This window comes from Mesocricetus auratus, unplaced genomic scaffold (assembly GCF_017639785.1).
Source record: "Mesocricetus auratus isolate SY011 unplaced genomic scaffold, BCM_Maur_2.0 Super-Scaffold_100038, whole genome shotgun sequence".
NCBI lineage: Eukaryota > Metazoa > Chordata > Mammalia > Rodentia > Cricetidae > Mesocricetus > Mesocricetus auratus.
This window is the reverse complement of record NW_024429216.1, coordinates 1,816,639-1,830,857: the sequence shown is the minus strand read 5'-3', so window position 1 is coordinate 1,830,857 and position 14,219 is coordinate 1,816,639. Positions and strand designations below refer to the sequence as shown.

At 38.6% G+C, this 14,219-nt stretch overlaps 1 protein-coding gene across 1 annotated transcript in view; it reads left to right on the top strand.

Annotated features, from left to right (window-relative positions):
• Positions 1-14,219, top strand: part of LOC101826585 (alcohol sulfotransferase A-like) — a 50,353-nt gene that overhangs the window by 5,302 nt on the left and 30,832 nt on the right. The window contains exons 2-3 of the mRNA XM_040734234.1: positions 6,038-6,269; positions 7,890-8,098. Of these exons, the coding sequence (XP_040590168.1) occupies positions 6,137-6,269; positions 7,890-8,098 (342 nt within the window). The 5' untranslated portion in view covers positions 6,038-6,136. The remainder of the gene's footprint in view (positions 1-6,037; positions 6,270-7,889; positions 8,099-14,219) is intronic.

Sequence of the window (14,219 nt, the reverse complement as noted above, 5' to 3'; positions counted from 1 at the left end):
GTTGCTGGTGATGGTGTTGTGTGTGTGCGTGTTTGTGCATACAAAGGAGTGCTTCCCATCTTTTGATTTTGTTGGTCTGGAATTATTCCCTGTGTTTTCATGATTGTAGTTAATTTCCCTAGGTTCTATTTCCTTCTAGCACTTCTCTAGGTTAGAATTTTTGGATAGATATTCTCTAAACTTTACTTTACCATTGAATATCTTATTTCATCCATTTAATGGGATTGAAAGTTTTATTGTGTATAGTAATCTAGGCTGGCATTCATGGTCCCTTGGGGTTTTTATAACATCTACCCAGGCCATTCTGGTTTTACAATATCCATTGGGAAGTCAAGTGTAACTCTAGTTATATGTTTCTTGGTTTAATTTCCCCTGCAGCTTTTGTTTTTGCTTTTGTTTTTGTTTTGTTTTTCGAGACAGGGTTTCTCTGTATTGTTTTGGAGGCTGTCCTGGAACTCACCCTGTAGACCAGGCTGGCCTAGAACTCACAGAGATCCACCTGCCTCTGCCTTCTGAGTGCTGGGATTAAAGGCATGCACCACCAACGCACGGCTACCCCTGCAGCTTTTTTAATTGAGGATTTTTTGTTTGTTTTTTGGTTTTATGAGACAGGATTTCTCTGTGTAGCCCTAGCTGTCCTGAAAATCACTTTTTAGACCAGGCTGCCCTCAAACTACCAAAGATCCACCTGTCTCGGCCTCCCAATTGCTGGGATTAAAGGCGTGTGTCACTATATCTGGCTTATTGGCATCTCTGAATATTTTTCCTTGTTCTATTCAGATGGTGTTTTGAGTATTACATGTTAAGGGACATTGTTTTCTGATTCAATCTATTTTATGTTTAATATGCTTCTTGTACCTTTATGGGAATTACCTTCTTTGGGTTTGGGAAATTTTCTTCCATGAGTTTATAGAAAATATTTTATTGGGCTGGAGAGATGGCTCAGAGGTTAAGATTACTGGCTGCACTTCCAGATGTCCTGAGTTCATTTTCCAGCATCATGATAAATCAAAATCATCTATAGTGAGTTCTGATGCCCTTTTCTGACCAGCAGGCATAAATTCAAGCATAACACTGTATACATACTAAATAAATAAATAAGTTTTGGCTCCCTGGTTCTGCCTTACTGAGGTGATGAGACAGACATAGTTTACATGCTAGGGGATGTTTTCCCCTCTCTAAAGAGCACATGGGAGTTGGGATGGTGGAAGGAAGAGGGAGTGGGAAGAGAGAGTGGGAGGAGAGTAGGGAGAGGGAACTGGGATTTGGAATGTAATAAATAAATTAAGAAATAGCCAAATATTTTCTGGGGGTTGGAAAAACGGCACAGAGTTTAAGAGCACTGGTTACTCTTCCAGAGAATTGAACTGGCTGAATTCTCAGCACTTACATGGCATCTCATAACTATCTCTTACTCCAGTACCAGGGAATCTGACACCTTCACATGGAGTATAAGCAGGCAAAACACCAATGCACATTTAATGAATATATAAATCTTTTGAAAAAAGATATTATCCTTCATTCAAAAATAAATCAGTGTACAGGGTTTCATTGAAAAAATATTGTGTTGATGGTGCACATCTTTATTTCTAGCACTTGGGATGCAGAGCCAGGCAGATCTCTAAATCCAAAGTCAGCCTGGTCTACAAAGTGAGCTCCAGGACAGGCTCTAAAAGTATACTGTGAAACCCTGTCTCTAGAGAACAAAGAGAGAGATAGAGATAAAGGGGGAGGGAGGGAAGGAGAGAGAGTGGCAGACCTCTGTCCTCATATTCTTCTTCCTCTATTCCTATTTTCTTAGGTTTGTTCTTTTTTTGGTTTGGTGTTTTTTGTCATGAGTGTTTCAGATTTACCATCTTCTTTCAGTGTGGTATCCATTTTTTGTTTGTTTTATTTTTTGATTGTGGATTTTCTGAAACAGGGATTATTTGTAGCTTTGGTGGCTGTCATGAAACTCACTTGATCTGTAGACCAGGCTGGTCACAAACTCACAGCAATCCTCCTGCCTCTGCCTGCCAACTGCTGGGATTAAAGGCATATATCACCACTGTCCAGAAGTTTGAGTGTCCTGTCATTTTATTATTTATTTATTTATTATATATACAGTGGTCTGCCTGTATGTGACCCTGAAGGCCACAAAAGTGCACCAGATATCATTACAGATGTTTGTGAGCCACCATGTAGTTGCTGGGAATTGAACTCAGGACCTGTGGAAGAGTAACCAGTGCTCATAACCTCTGAATAATCTATCCAGTCTCCAGTTTATGATATCTTTATAGATTTTGTTTCCTTTCATTGTCTGTGTTTCCCTGGAATTCAAGGGATTTATTCATTTTCCTTCTACTTCATTTATTTCCTGTATTCCTTCAAGGGATATATTGATTTCCTTTAAGGGTCTTTATCATCTTCATACAGGCATTGTTAAGGTCTTGTCTTTAGTTTTTTTTTCCTTAAGGTCTTTCCCTTAAGATTTTAAGCTCTGTTGGAATATGAGCTGCTATGATAGTGTATTTGGTGTCTAGTGTGAGCATATTTCTGTGACTGTTTTGGTTGTGTTTTTATACTGGGGTCTAGGCATCTGGGATTTTGATGATTATAGGTCCCAGTACTGCATCTTGGACTTTTCTTTATGGGTGGATATTTTCTTCCTTGGTTTCTGTTTACTCTCTGAATTTTAGGAAAGGATGATGACTGTGTGTTGCCTGGTAGAAAATTTTCTGTGGACCTGATAAGTATGTGATGGGGGATGGCCGTCTGTATATATATTTGTCTTATTGGTTGATGAATAAGATACTGTTTGGCCAATAGCCAATAGAGGCAGGGAGATAGGTAGCACTAGGACTCAAGGAGAATTCTGGGAAAGATAGGGAGAGGGAGCCTGCCATAATGAAACACCATGTAGACCACAAAGGAGCAACAGATCCCAGCATTCTCTGGTAAGCCACTAGAAATTACACTAGTTATTACACTAGAAATGCATAGATTCATAGAAAAGGGTTAACAATTAAGACAGAGCTAGCCAACAAGTAAACCCTAGCCATCAGTAAACAGTATAATAACTAATATAACATCCGTGTGTGTATTTGGGGCTGAAAGGACAGGGGGAACTGTCTGGAAAAGAAAACAACCAATAACAAGTGTGGACACTTAGTGTTCCAAATAAAACGTGTTTCTGGGTATTGGTAGCTGATACTTGGGAATATGGAATATCTGGATATCTGAAGGTATCTATAGGAAGAGGAGACCAGTGTGTTCATGCAGGATCTGTTTATATCTCCTTGGAATGGGAATAGATAGTAAAGAGAGAGCACACAAGATACTCTGCTACAATTCTGGGAATAAGACTGGTGGATTGTATGTAGAGGAACTGAAAACAGAGTTCTGTTCTCTTTTCTGTTCCACAAATAGTCCATGGTTTGCAAGGTATGCCTGCTGATATTGGAAGCTGGGATACTGGGATGAGTTGCTGTAAGTAAGGCTGGAGGAGATCTTTGTGATCTGTTAGGGATGTCTCTATTCTGCTATAGAGTTGGGGATGAGACTTACACATTTCTCTTATTATAACATTTGGGAAGTTGGAATTGCTTTTTGCTCTGGTTCTTTCCTCTTGATGTAAAGTATTAAATTTAATTTTGACTTTTACCGTATATCAAACTAGAGAAATTTGAAGCTTTAAAAAGAGATTTGGGACCTTCACAGTGCCACTTAGCCAAGGCAGATAGAGAACTCCCACAGATCTACCTAGTACTCCTAAGTCTGGGCAGGTGGCATGTTGTGCCCAAATTTTGAACTGCAAAATCACCAAGAGACCCATTCTGATGCAAAAGCACAGTCTTTTATTGCTTAATGGGTTAACTCTTTTACCTTGGGCCCTTAGTTTGTTCATCACAGCAGACAGAGTGGGAAGCACCACAAGGGGCTGATAGGCAGGAATTTATTGAGAGGAACAAGGGAAGTGTCTAGGGGTATGCTACAGTCTCAGAATTGTTGCTCTTCCATGCTTGGGCTACCTGTCCTGTGTTGACTGATCAAATTGTTGTTATGGCCTATAGGCCCTACAAGGGAAGTTGCTATGTTCCTCCTGTCCCCGTGAGACATTTTTACCGTAAAGCATCATAAAGCATGACTGGGATGGATTAACCCCCAGAAACAGCTGACCTGACAAGGGTTAGCTCTTGAATCCCAGGCTGATGCCTGGGATTCCATCATGGGATTAATCAACACCCACTGAATGTGGGTATCAGTGAGGAGGCCTAGGTAATCTATTGAGCCTTGGGTAGAAGATCAGTATTTATCCCGGGTATACAAATTGACTTTGGACTCCCATCCAACAATGAGAGATGCTCTGTCACCCTGAGATCTTGGGGGAGAGTCTAGGCCCTGCCTTAGATGAAATGACAGACTATGGACACCACCTTGGAGGGCCTCACCCTCCCTGGGGAAATGAGGGGATATTGGGGTGTTTTGTGGGAGGGCACGGGAGGAGAGGAGGGGAAGGGAGAGGGACCTTGAATTGACACGTGAAGCAACCATGTTTCTAATTTAAATTTAAAGATAAAATAATATTTCATTTTGCCAGGAAAAAAAGAATTTAACTGCAATGAACATTGGGAAAAAAAAGACAATAGAAATTCTGGGCTCTCCACAACTCATGGCCAGGTAGAATATATATCCAAAATATATTTATGGGCCCAACAGTTCAATAAAAAATAGCATGTCCAGAACCTGCCAGCTAACTTCTGATTGGTTGTTTGTCATGTATCTGACCTCCTAGTTAGGCAAGGTTAGGAAGCTCAGCACATTTTGCTGAGTCAGTGACCTTTGTTTTGCTGGGTCTTTTCTGGAGCCTGTCATGGCTGCTAAATCAGAGAGTTACATGAGCATCTGGTCCCTTCAGGAAGACACACACTGCCCACCCATGTGGGTGGAAAATATCCATGGGCCTATCCAGCACTGCTGGGACCAGGCAAGTAGAAACATGACCACCCATATTTGGAGCCATGGCCATGCTGGAGCAGCAGTCTGGGTTGATGTCTATTGCCCATGTACCAGCAAAGGTCAAGGGGAAATCCCTAGTCCAAATGGAAGTGATGCCTGATACTATAAGCATTCCAGTGACCGTTTTTTAAACTGATGTACTTTCTAGCTGTTTTCTAAATGTATGTCTTTACATATACAGGTATATGCAGGTTTTACCCCTCATCAAAGAAACTACTTTTTGCCATATATGGAGACTATTAAAAATCTCACAACTGGTCTAAATACATAGAATAATTGACTCAATGTTGCCCAACCCCAACTGCTATATCTGCAATGAGTCCCTTCAACACAACATTTGGGAAAAACCAAAGAGGAGTGGAATAAAGATCCCTGAGGCACAGGATCCCTTCTCATAGTGTATGTCTCCTAGACATGACAGGGAAATACACCTATTAATTTGCAGTGCCATATTTACACTAAAGAACCAGCAAAATGGCAATGATAAGGAGGGGTAAATTCTACATGATCTGCAGCAAAGCAATGGCTGCCAAAAAAAACCAAATATCATTTCCCTTAGGGGGAATCAAATTTTGTTTTTCCAGTCACAAGTGGTCAGCTCAGAACTAAATGGACTCTGTAGGTTACATATAAATATGATCATATACATGTATTAATGAAAAGTAAAAAAAGATAATAAGTATTTGAAAGGGGGAGAGGCATTGGAAGGGTAAAAGGATGGTGGAGTCATACAGTGTACCTAAGGCACTATGACATCAAAGCACAAGCACTACTCTTATAAAACAATTGCACATGTTAAAATGTTTATGTTCTCTGATATTTTATGCACATTTCAAACCATTTGAAAAGCTAAATTATATTAGAAAACATTTTAAATTATGCCCTAGTTCTATATCTTAGTACTTGTTACTGAGTTTCTAGTGTGGGGTCATGAACTCAGACTCACACATGTTGTAGAATAATCTCTGAATGAGTTCACAGTTGCCTAATACAATAATCTTTGACTAGTTGTTACAAAATCTTTTTTCCCTATCTGTAGCTAGTTTTACAATGAACTTTAGAGTGTTACTGATTTACTATAAGCTGAACAGTTGGCTGCACCTGGAATCCTGACAGCTTCCACAAAGATCTCTTTGCCATGTCCAACTACGTTTGGTTTGAAGGAATACCTCTTCCTAATTTAAATATTAAAAAAAGAAGACTTGAAGAAATTTGTCATAAGTTTGTGATCGGAGATGAAGACATAATCATAGAGACTTATCCTAAATCAGGTAAGGAACATCATTAAAATTGATCCTAAGTTGTATGAGGAAGGTAAAGGCTTTGATCCTCATTAATTTGGGTGATAAATGAAGTGCTCTCTATAGATGATGTTTAAAATGGTTTGTGAGCATGGGGAACTGTGTCTAAGTGCATTTCCACTCAAAATAAGATGCCTGTCTTGGTCTGTGTTGGTGGAGGATAAGTTAAGGAAAATTGCAATGGGAATGGATCTGAAGGCAAACTCTGACATTGTTGTACCTGTGTGTGGAAGAAAGAGGAGAAGAGGGATGATGATAAGAATAAACACAAAATATAGCATCAAGGGAAATGGTGTGGATGAAAGAATATTGGAGGTGGGTGGCGGCGCACACCTTTAATCCCAGCACTCGGGAGGCAGAGGCAGGCAGATCTCTGTGAGTTCGAGGCCAGGCTGGACCGACAGCCTCCAAAACAATACAGAGAAACCCTGTCTCGTAAAAACCAAAAAAAGAACACAGTCAGGTAGAAGAACTACCATGAATCTTGTCCAGGCAGTGGGAAAAGCCTCACAACACAAATACCCAAAAAGAGGCATTATGGGTGTTTTGAGGGAGCTGTTAGATAGGGGACAGAAGCACTGAACATTGGATAAAAATTAGGTTGCTGTGAGCATGAATAATAAAAAAACAGAGACAGATATCGGGGTTCCAGCTGAAAAATGGCAGCCAACCGGTACCTCTTACCTCTACCAAGGCTGGAAAGAATATACCGTCTTCCCTTTGACTGGAAACTGGATCTCTCATCAGACCCTTTGCTTTTTCCTTATATACCTCACTGGTGCTGAGTTTAAAGTTGTGAGCTCTGTTACAGTTTTAGACTGAATCCCTCCAGTGTGGCACAGAGTGGTCTTGGAATCGTAGAGATCCATATACCTCTGTCTGCTGGGTCCTGGGATGAAAGTTGTGTAACACCACCTCATGGCATCTGTGGCTAACTAGTGTAGCTAGATTAACCTTTTGATCCCCAGTCAAGATTTGTTAAGTTATAAACATTTATTGCCACATTGCTGACATCAAAAGTTCAATAACATGGAAAAGCCAAGGGCACTGGAATGTATGAAAAGGATTCAGACATAAACCCAGAAAAAGAAGCTAGAGAAATATCCTTTGACAAATGAGCATATAAAGAGAATTACAAGCATGTGTGGTAACTAGTATCAGCAAGATTTATTTACCTTAAAAAGAAGCAATACTCACACATTCACTGCAGCATAGGTGTATCTCAACAGCATTTATTGAATAAAAGGAGCCAGTCTCAATGACAGATGCCATGACTGCACTGCTGGGAAATATGTGAGATAGTTGAATTCCCTGCACCAGAATGTAGAATAATGATGCCCCAGGTTGGAGGGATGTTCAATATGCAGGTTGAGTTTATTGAGTATAGAATCTCAGTTTTTTTTCAGTTTAAGCATAGGGAATGCAGAGGATGAATATTCTTTGTACTTACGCCATGTGGAGCCTGTGAACACTACATGCTTGTGTACTTAAAAGAAACTGCACTACCAATTGTATGGGCATGTACTCTACTTGAGACTTTTTCACATGTACTGTTGAAGTGAGTTGTCATATCTTTTCCTTCTTGTTCAGGAACTCACTGGCTGATTGAGATTGTCTGTTTGATTCAGACCAAGGGGAATCCAGAATGGGTCCAATCTGTGCCCATCTGGGAGCGCTCACCCTGGATAGAATCTGAAAAAGGATATCAAGCATTAATCAATAAGGAAGGACCTCATGTGATCAGCTCCCACCTTCCCTTCCATATTTTCCCCAAGTCATTCTTCAATTCGAAAGCCAAGGTCAGTGTTCAGTGGTTGAGAAATATTGACCAAATGTTCATTGAATTTATTCTAATATGATGGGCCCTAGAGTACTACCTGAAGTGCACTCTGATTGTGTAGGTTGTGTGTGGGGATGGATCTGGGATTCTTGTGTACTAGGTGATGCTGATGTGTCCCCTCCTCAGAATACATCAGAGTACCAGCATATCAACCATGACATAGTGATCCTGGCCTTATATGTGAGATGAAGTTTAATATCAACAAAAGCATTCAGGAAACTACATACACAAGTCAAGCAGACCATAAACTCTCATCCATAGTGAATACTATGCCTTTTCTGTCATCAAAGTTAATTAGGTAATTTTGGTTTTACATAAACCTCATGCCTATTGGGTGAATCATCCAAGGCATAGTTGCACATAGGATAAGCACACAGAAGGCACCAATGGTTTAGTCATGGACATATCTTAAGGAACATGGCTCATCTGTAACTACTGTGACTTGCTGTGTCTAGCTGTCTATTGAGAAATGTAGCCACAAAAATAAGCCATGTAACTGATCGAGAATCCTCAGAAGAGATCAGAGATAGTCAGATTCTTATCTATCATAGCATCCTGTTAGTAAGAAAGTTCTCTGGAAATTCCTCCACCACAGAATATAAAAATATTTTATGCTTAAACTACAGGGATAAACTTAGTGAAATTATCTCTCTTGAAAATATAACAATCTAGTTGTGTCCTATATTTCTGTTTTATCTGGATTCGGCCAACTCTTGGCTGGAGAAATTGAGCACAAAGCTCATGAATTCTAGAATAATGTCACAAAGAGCATTGGCATAAAATATAGATTTATTTTATTAAAATTATTACTTAATTAATTTTTGTGATTATAATTACACACATAATTTATCCTTCCTCTTCCTCCAAGATTACCCATATGCCAGTTCTTTGTCTCTATCAAATTTATGGTTTCTTCTTTCATTAATTGCTTTTACCTGTACATGTATCTACATATTTTTCAATATTTAAATATAACATGCTTAGTTATATGTATGTTTTTAAGCATGAGCATTTAACATTGTATAACCCATTACTATGCTTTTCACAGGAGATATAAATTCCTCTGACTGTACATTTCTTAGTTGCCTGAATGTCTTGGTGTTCAGCATTTGGCAATGACATACTGGCTTGATGATCTGCACCTTTTTTTGGTTTGCTAAGATTGTATTTTCTGTATTTCTATGTTTCCTAGGTTTTTAATTTAAATTAGAAACAACCTTATTTTCCATATCAACCCCATTTCCCTCTCCCTCACACCCTCCCATGTTCCCCACTAACACCCGCACCCCACTCCTTTTCTGTTCCCAGAGTGGATGAAGCCTTCCAGGGCGGATCAACAAAGTCTGTCACATCATTTTTGTCAGGGCCTAGTCCCTCCCCTATGTACCTAGACTTAGAGAGTATCCCTCTATGACTGTTGTGTTCCAAAATCCATTAGTACACTAGTGATAAATACTTTTCCACTACCAGAGGCCCCATAGAATGTCCGGGCCTCCTAGCTGACACCCACATTGAAAGGACCTGGTTCAGTTCTACGATGTTTTCTCACCTGTAATTCTGGAGGTCATGAGCCCCTGCTTGTTCCAGTGAGCTGTTTTTTATGGGTTTCCTCAGCCTTGTCTTGACACCTTTGCTCATCACTCCTCCCTCTCTACAATTGGATTCCAGGAGTTTGGCTCAGTGCTTAGCTGTGGGTCTCTGCTTCAGCTTCCATCACCTACTGAATAAAGGCTCTAGAATGGCATATAAGGTAGTCATCAATCTAATTATCTGGGAATGACATTTAAGGTCGCCTCTCCACTATTGTTTATGTTGTTAATTGGGGTCATCCTTGCATATCTCTGGACATTTCTCTAGTGTCAGATTTCTCTGTAAACATGTTATTTCTTTATATATAATTTTATCTCTTTCCTTGTTCTCTATTCATTCCCTGACTCAAACTTCCTGCTCCCTCATGTCCTCCTCTCACCTCCATTTCTACCCTTCTCTTTCTACTGACTCCCTCTCCCCTCTCCCCATGCTCCCAATTTTCTCAGGAGATCGTGTTCCTTTACCCTTCTCTGGGGACCATGTATGTCTCTCTTAGGATCTCCCTTGTTTCCTAGCTTTTCTGGTGATGTGGAATAGAAGCTGGTAATCCTTTACTCTATGCCTAAAATCACTGTATGAGTGAGTACATACCATGTTTGTCATTTTGTGAGTAGCATAACTCACTCAGAATGGTTTCTTCTACTTCTAACCATTTGCCTGTGAATTTCAGTATGCCATTGTTTTATTCCCCTGAGTACTACTCCATTGTGAATGGAACAATATTTCTTCATCCGTTCTTCAGTTGAGGGTCATCTACATTGCTGCCAGGTTCTGCCTATTACAAGTAATGCTGCTATGAACATACTTGAACAGATATCCATCTTTGCATGTATGTGCAACCTTTGGGTCAATGAGAAAAAAATGGAATTTCAGGATCTAGCAGTAGACTGATTCCCATTTTCCTGAGGAATCACCATAATTATTTCTAAAGTAGATGTACAAGTTTGCACTCCCACCAGCAGTGGAGGATTGTTCCCATTTCTCCACATTCCTGCCAGTATAAATTGCCATTGGTGTTTTTGATTTTGTCCAGTCAGACAGGTACAATATATTATCTCAGAATTGTTTTGATTTACATTTCCCTTAGGGCTAAGGATGTTGAACACTTCCTTAAGTCCCTTTCAGCCATTGTAGCTTACTCTATTGAGAAATCTCTATTTAGTTCTGTACCCCTCTTTTTAATTGGATTTTTTGATGCCTTGGTGACTAGCTTCATGAACTCATTGTGTATTTTGCTAATATGCCCTCTGTCAGATGTGGAGTTAGTGAATATATTTTCCCATTCAGTTGGCTGCTGTTTTGTCTTGACTATGTCCCTTGCCTTACAGAAGATTCTCAGTTTCAGGAGGTCCCATTTATTAATTGTGGATATCAATGTCTCTGCTACTGGTGTTGTGTTCAGAAAGTGGTCTCTCATACCAATTGGTTCAAGGATAGCTCCCATTTTCTCTTCTAAGAAGTTTAGTGTGTCCTGATTTATATTCAAGTCTTTGATCCATTCAGACTTAAGTTGTGTACATGGCAATAGATATGGATCTATGTGTAATTTTCTACATGGAATCATACAGTTATCACAGCACCATTTGTTGAAGATGCTTTCTTTTTTCCATTGTATAATTTTAGCTTCTTTGTCAAAAATCAAGTGCTCACAGGTGTGTGGGTTAATATCAGGGTTTTCAATTAAATTCCATTAGCTTCCTGTCTATTTTTGTGCAATACCAAGCTCTTTTCAGTACTACAGCTTTATAATAACGCTTAAAGTCAGAGATGGTGTTGCCTCCAGAAGTTTCTTTAGTGTACAATGTTGTTTTAGCTGTCCTGGGTTTATTGTTGTTCAATATAAAGTTGAGAATTATTCTTTCATGGTTTGTGAAGTGTTGTGCTGAGATTTTAGTGGGGATTGCATTGAATGTGTAGAAAGTTTTTGGCAGGATTGCCGTTTTTACAATGTTGATCCTACCTATGCTAGAGCATGGGATATCTTTTCATTTTCTGGTATCTAATTTCTTTCTTTGAAGACTCAAGCTTCTTTTTATACAGGTCTTTTACTTGTTTGCTTAGAGTTACCCTAAGATATTTTATATTAATTTTGGCCATTGTAAAAGGTGATGTTTCATTGATTTCTTTCTCAGTCCATTTATCATGTGTATATAATAGGGATACTAATGTTTTGTAGTTAATCCTGTATCCTGAAAATTTGCTGAAGTTGTTTATCACCTGTAGGAGTTCCCTGGTAGGATTTTTTGGGTCACATATGTAAACTATCATATTGTCTTCAAATAGCAAAAGTATGACTTCTTTTCTAATTTGTATCCTGTTGATCTCCTTTTGTTTTCTTCTTTCTCAAGCTAGAGTTTCAAGTACTATATTGAAGAGATATGGACAGAGTTAACTGCCTGGTCTTGCTTACGATTTTAGAGGAATCAAGTTGAGTTTCTCTCCATTTAGTTTGATCATGGCTGTTGTTTTACTGTATATTGCTTTTATTATGTTTAGGTACGTTCTTGTTTTTCCTGGTCCCTTCAGGACCTTTATCATGAAGGCGTATTGGATTTTGTCAAAGGCTTTCCCAGTATCTGATGAGATGCCTTTGTGTTTTTTTTTATTTTTCTGTTTGTTTATATAGTGGATTGCATTGATGGATTTTCATATGTTGAACCATTCTGGCATCCCTCAGATGAAGTATACTTAATCATGGTGGATGATTTTTCTGATGTGTTCTTGGATTCGACTTGCCAGTGTTTTATTGAGTATTTGCTTCTATGTTCATAAGAGCGCATGGTCTGAAATTATATTTTTACGTATGCCTTTTTGTGCTTTGCATACCAAAGAAATTATAGTCTCATAATAAAGAGTTTGACAATGACCCTAATACTTCTATTGTGTGGAACATATTCAGGAGTATTGGTATTAGCTCTTCTTTGAATTTCAGGTAGAATTTTGCACTGAAATCATCTAGTCCTGGCCTTTATTTGGTTGGGAGACTTTGATGATTGCTTTCAATTCATTAGAGGTTACAGATCTATATAAATTGCTTACCTATTCTTGATTTATATTTGGTAAGTGATATCTATCCAGAAAATTGTCCATTTCTTTTAAATTTTTGAATTTTGTGTAATACAGGGTTTCAAACTATGACCTGAGTAGTCTCTGGATTTCATCAGTATCCATTGTTATGTCCCCCTTTTCATTGATGATTTTCTTAATTTGCATGTTCTCTGTCTGCCTTTTGGTTAGGTTGGATAATGGTTTATCTTGTTGATTTTCTCAAAGAGCCACATCTTTATTTCATTGATTCTTTCTATTGTTTTCTTTGTTTATCCTTTATTGATTTCAGCTCTCAATTTGACTATTTCCTGGCATCTACTCCTCATCAGTGAGTTTGTTTCTTTTTGTTCTAGAGATTTCATGTGTTCTGTTAATTCTTTAGTGTGGCTTTTCTCCAATTTCTTCATGTGGACACTTAGTGATATGAAATTCCTTTTAGCACTGCTTCCAGATTGTCCATAGGTTTCCGTGTGTTGTGCCTTCATTTTCTATGAATTCTAAGAAGTTTTTGATTTCTTTATTGTTTCCTTTACCCAGGAGTGATACAGTAGGGCATTGTTAAATTTACATGAGTTAGTAGGTTTTCTGCAATTTGTGTTGTTATTGAATTTAGTTTTAAGCCATGGTAGAATGGTTTATTTCAATTTTTGGATCTATTGAGATTTGCTTTATAGCTGAGTATGTGATCGATTGTAGAGAAGGTTCCATGTGGCACTGAGGAAAAGGTATATTCTTTTGTGTTTGGATAGGATATTTTATACATTTCTGTTAAACCTAATTGGGTCATAGCTTCTGTTATTTCCTTTGTTTCTTCGTTAAGTTTTTATCTGGTAGTACTGTCCAGTGATGAGAGTGGAGTGTTGAAGTCTCCCACTATAAGTGTGTGGGTTTTAGTTTGTGATTTGAGTTTTAGTAATGTTTCTTGTACAAATGTGGGGGCCTTTGTGTTTGGAGCATAGATGTTCAGAATTGAGACTTCATCTTGATGGATTTTTCCTGTGATGAATATAAAATATTCTTCTTCATCTCTTTTGATTAATTTTAGTGTAAAGTATAATTTGTTAGATATTAGGTTAGCTAAACAAGATTTCTTCTTAGAGTCATACAATTGGTGAATGTTTTCCCAACCTTTAAATCTCAGGCAACATCTGTCTTCATATCCATTCTGTTAGCTTGTGCCTTTATATGAGACTTAAGACCATTGATATAGAGGGATATTGATGACCATTGACTGTTGAACCTGGTTTGTTTTGGATTTGTTTTTGGTCATGGTATTATGAGTGAGATTTCCCCCTATTTCTGGCTTTTGGTAAAAATGAGAATATCTATTGCCTATGTTTTTGTGAGTGCTGTTAACTTCCTTGGGTTGAGGTTTTCCTTCCAGTATTTTCTGTATTGCTGTATTGGTGGGTATGTATTGTTTAAGTCTGCATTTGTCATGG